General features: G+C 26.2%; 1 protein-coding gene across 1 annotated transcript; it reads right to left on the reverse strand.

Moving 5' to 3' along the window:
• Positions 1-1,188: 1,188 nt before the first annotated feature.
• On the reverse strand, positions 1,189-4,184 carry LOC119674758 (AMME syndrome candidate gene 1 protein homolog). The gene is made up of 5 exons (XM_038085914.1): positions 3,953-4,184; positions 3,551-3,868; positions 3,423-3,431; positions 1,357-1,365; positions 1,189-1,201 (listed from the first exon to the last, which is right to left on the reverse strand). Exons 2-5 carry the CDS (start codon positions 3,865-3,867, stop codon positions 1,189-1,191), a joined length of 348 nt encoding a protein of 115 aa, XP_037941842.1. The 5' UTR covers position 3,868; positions 3,953-4,184.
• Between the last annotated feature and the right edge of the window lie 1,204 nt (positions 4,185-5,388).

Consider the following 5,388-nt stretch of genomic DNA (forward strand, 5'->3'; position numbering starts at 1 on the left):
TCTTTAGTAAACATTTTAATTGCACTTACCAAGAAATCCTTTTGGTAACAATTTTTGTACATGAAAATAAAAAAATGGAAAAACAAAAGTAATTAATGTCAATATTATTGTAACAATATAATAACATAAAAAAAAAAATTAGTATAAAATTTAGATGATTTTAGATAAACAAAAGGTAATATAACCCATTCTTATTTATTTATTTTCATAAAAATATTATTTCATTCTATAAGAAAATGGATTATTTTTATACTAAATAGAACCTGAATCGTTTAAACCTTATGACCTATATGAAACAAGAATAAAAACAAAAAACGTTTAGATTTCAGTAAGTCTGTAGTTCTTGTACTTGTTGAAGTACTAATGAGGCACTGTGCAATTGCAATAAATTTTTTCAAGCTACTCTAATATTAAACTTCATCGCAATAACCTTAAAAACTAATAAACTTTTCTGATTTTCAATTTATTTAAACCATATTATCAATAGCTTGGTGCTATTAAGATATCCTATGTAAATAGAATACAGTCTAAATATGTGACTTTCTTGTTTCACAATATCAATTCAAATTGATCAGTACATTATATTTTTAATAGTTCAGTCATAGTACTATATATTTTTAATTTAAAATACAATCATATTCAACTTGCTATATTTTTTAATATTCTACAATTAGTAGTTTCAAAAGATATGTTAGTATTTTATTAACCTATGGCTTTTGCGTTTTTATTTTGCAACTCCACTGAAACTATTACTTAACCTATATTTAATATTTTCAACACCATTAAGTTGTAATTTTAATTAAATTTTAATTTAAATACACAAAAATACATTATTACTCCCATATTATACTCAACTGCTTTTCAAAACACTTCTAAAATGATTGAGTGTTTTTTTTATTAAACTTAATATATCATATTTTCTAGTAACTAATACGACAAATTACATTAGGCCACCTCTCACTCTTCTAAAAATAAACAAAATTAATTTTCAATAACTATTACTATTAAAAAAAAAATTCTAGTCATTTTGAAGTCAAACGCAGTTGATTTAATATTAGATTTACAGTCTTTGGAACTGTTAAGCTACAACCAACCGGCCAACAGTGCGTATGAGTGACATTTTTAAGTGTCGGAGTTAAATTTTATAAAATAATTATTTTATTCTTAAGCAAAAATTTTTAATTGCACTTACCACTGTAACCTTTGGATAATTCATTTTGTACATGAAAATAAATTTAGAAAAATAAAAGTTATTATTAATTCCAATATTTTTTTTACAACATTACAACAAAATACAAATAAAAAATTAAATAAAATAATATTTTTAAAACATTAGATGAATAAAAAGTGATTTACCATTTGCGACTAAATCGCATCGAATCCGCATTTGACAAACAGAAAAATAGAAAAATAAAAGATATTAATACCAATGTTATTATAATATTACAACATAAAAATAAATTTATCAAATTATGTGTATTGGGAATTTAAATAAAGATTATGTTTTAATAATTGTGAATATAATATAATTTTGAAAAACATATATTGACAGTATTGAATAAATAAAAAGAAATATTGAAATAGTTAATTCACTTTTTTATTTCTTAATAATTATTATAATTATTATTAATTATAAATAAAAAAGATATTACCATTTGAAACTAATTTATATTAATTCCATATTTTTTTAACAAAATTATTTTGCCAAAATATGAAAACTATATATTTTAAATATATAGTAATATAGAAATATATATCTTATGATATTTTTCTAAATTTAATAGAATTATCGACACTCAGAAACTAAATATTAATAAACAACGTAAAATTTTGTTTTAGAGAACTTAGAGATAAAACTGTAACCCTATATGCGTCTGAGAATATATTAAAAAATTATTATATTTTTATATGAAATTATAATATAAAATATACATAGTCATATTACTATATTATTATAATATAATTATTATTACATATAAATTATTATTGTCAAAGAAAGGATAATGACAGAAATTTGTGATTCTCATGGTTTAGGTAAAGATGACATGCAAATGTTGAAGAAAAATTTGGTTTCTAGAGGACCAAATTCTGTATCGATAAAATATGTGACTAAGCAAAATAGAGGGGTTCCTCATATTAATAATATTATTTGTTTTGTTTTAAACAAAAAATGTTCAATCACACTTAACAGTTTACCCTTTAAGCAATAATTTTGGTTTATAAAAATAATAATAGAGAAACAAAATTATTAATTCCTATATTATGACAATATCTAAAACTAAAATTAAAATAATATATTCATTAATATCAGGACTTGCCACTAATATGCATTGAATTCGCATTTTATGAACACAAAGATGTGTTAAGTTAGCAGAAACCTCAATTCATACTATGATTAATTTTTTTTGAATTCACCATTAGATCTGTATCTCTAAATTATTTATTAATATTTGATTAAATATTAAAAAATAAATAAAAATTATATTTTGGAAAACATATATAGATAGTGTCTATTACTGTATTTAAAAGCCTTCGCCTATTATCTTTAATTGCAAGCCATGATTACACAGCTTGCAGTGACCTATAAAGTAATTAAATAGAATCCTTAAGTCTACAAACGTCATTTGCACAACACTTAAAGACTTAACCCCTTAAGTCTTTTGCTTAAGATACGAAAGTATCTTTATGTATATTCTTTTCAATAAGATAAAAAATCATTTTCCTAAGTATAGGTATATATTTTATAAATTAAACCTTTGTAATTTTAAGATAATTAAGTGTTTTAAAGAAATATGACTCCTTTTTTATTAGAACTCAATTAGGGCAATTAACTAAACTTCATTTTATAATGCTGTAATTTAAATTTATATATAAACTTTGTCAATATGTTGTGTTGTCACAGAGGATGTAAGTATAGATCTGCCTTGCTTATAATAATACTTCCACTGAATAATATATAATCTAAAGAAAATACACTACAAAAAATTGGGTGTATTTTTCAGTGTAACCCCCTTAACACTATCGTGGATACGCTGCTATTGTCAGCTCGATTTTACATTTAATTGCTTTTCAATAAACTCAGTAAATGTATTAGAATTTTTTAATTGAATTGAGAATATTATATTGTCTTCAATAAAGTATGACAAATTTTATTAGTACACCCCTAACACATTCAAAAGCATTTTAATCGAATCTCTAACAACTTTTAACATTAAAAGGATATCCATCTTTGTCCTTTTAAAGTCAATGCAATAACTTGATATTCTCATTCTCAGTCTCTTAAAATGTTTATAACTAAAAGGAACCGGCCGACAGTGCGTATGATTGATATTTGAAAAGAGCGTATGAGTTAAGTCAAGTCTTACAAAATAATTGTGTTAAAATTGTTGTGTTCTTAAGTGAAAACTTGCTATTGCACTTACCATCTCTCCCTTTAGTCGGTAAAATTTTATACATGAAAATAAATAAAAAAAATGAGAAATGAAAGTTATTAATTCCATTATTTTTGCAATATTACAATATAAAAGGTTAAAATAAAACAATGTCCTACCATGTGCAGAAACAACACCAACACCAACAGAAACAGCATTTCTTTCGTGAGCGATGTCGTTGATTTCTTGATGTTGATGCATTTGCGGAATTGCTTGTCAAGGTAATCGTCGCCCGTGTTCCACCTGTGGTACTATGGACGCCACAGGAACGTGTACAGCCGCTACTACTAGCTGCTCCACCGCTGCTACTCCCACCACCACCACCACCACCACCCTTCCCACCATTTCCGTCGGCTGCACTTGGTGAAGTATTTGAAGTAGTCATGCCACGCAAACGAACACGTGCTGGTAATGTCTCGGTGATGGTACGAGACATCCTGAAGGCAATAAAAAAATAATCTCATTAAAATCAAAATCTAATCGAAGTCGTCATATAAAAATACTATAATAAAATAACTTACTGTATTAAGAAGCCGAACGGCCGGAGGTGCGCTATCTTTAGCAGTTAACAGCCGTAGCTGTACACTACTGATAAAGATTTTGCCCTTGCTGACTTGCTACCGCCGTTGAACTCGTAGTCTTTACGACATCATCTTCGTTTAGATCTGGGACTGATATATTTAGTTTTACTTCAGATTTTATATTTCGAACAGCTGGGACGATGATTCCCTTTTGAAATCATATAAGTTAGCGTTCTGCAAATATAGAAAAGAAAATGTTTTTAGCGGTTGATTTTAAGAATTTTCGATTATTTCATTTTGTAAATACGAAATTGACTACTTGACCTAGTTTTTTATATCTACGATATTACATTTATTTTATTTTACTTTTTCATTTTTAAAAATATAAGAGAAAAATAATATCGAAATATACGTAGTAATTGCCAAAAAAAAATTTCAAAATATATTCAAATCTGTTAATAAAACTAACTAATTGCGATTGGTGTCAACTAAGAAATTGATCTACATTAATCTTTTCTTCGTCTTCATTATATTACAGATTTAGTAATAGTAATAGCATTCTAGTAATTCTAGTAATAGCAATGGCGTTCTTAGCCGCTGCGTTTCAGACTTTTCGAACTTATGCAATGATTAGATTAGGTTAGAATGACGGCCTTGTACTCAAAGACTACTTAAGCTCAAATAATAGCCGATGTAGTACCACAGGATTAGAGTTTGTACACGCACAGACTAAATATTAACGCACGAGCAACATAGAGGACACCACTCTCCATTAGGTAAAGATGAACTAACCTGTCAATTATATATATTATATGTTAATTTTCAAATTATTATTTTTTATAGACTCTAATTGAGATTAAATATGGTATAATCCAAAATTGAATAAAATTTTTTCACAGTTTATTCTATGTGTTAATTTAATTTTCATTCCTTTAGGCGATTAAACGAGTCCATAAAAAATTTAAAGTTGCTTGATCAGCTTTCTTTATATAAAATAATTAAATTATTATAATTATTTTTATAGTAACCTTGTCAAGATGTGATCAAATTTTTATTCTAAAATAGACACTGAAGAAAAAATAAAGTACATATATTCTTGATAAGCTTCATAAAAAGAATCAGTACCATCTGCTAATTGTTTGAACCGAAACCTATTTCTCAATGTCTTTTCTAGATTCATGACTATCTAAAATATTTAAGAATGAGTTTGAAATATTAGTTTCAAAGACCAAAATATGTGAAGTAAATATACTGATTTCTTTGTTATTTATTAAGGTAAATAGATACCTTCGAAATAAGAAGGAATATCAGGCTTGGTAACCAATTTATGACGCAGGTTGAGATGTGTGAGGGAGGATGGAAGGTTGTTCCAGTGTATTCTATATTACCAAGGAGAGAGGGAGGGTTCTCTTTCCTGTAATCCTCCACACCTAGTA

This window comes from Teleopsis dalmanni, chromosome 2 (genome assembly GCF_002237135.1).
Source record: "Teleopsis dalmanni isolate 2A chromosome 2, ASM223713v2, whole genome shotgun sequence".
Taxonomy (NCBI): domain Eukaryota; kingdom Metazoa; phylum Arthropoda; class Insecta; order Diptera; family Diopsidae; genus Teleopsis; species Teleopsis dalmanni.

Bases quoted from the DNA above. Each gene is read 5' to 3' on its own strand.
- LOC119674758 (XM_038085914.1), bottom strand. From the start codon at position 3,867: ATGTCTCGTACCATCACCGAGACATTACCAGCACGTGTTCGTTTGCGT.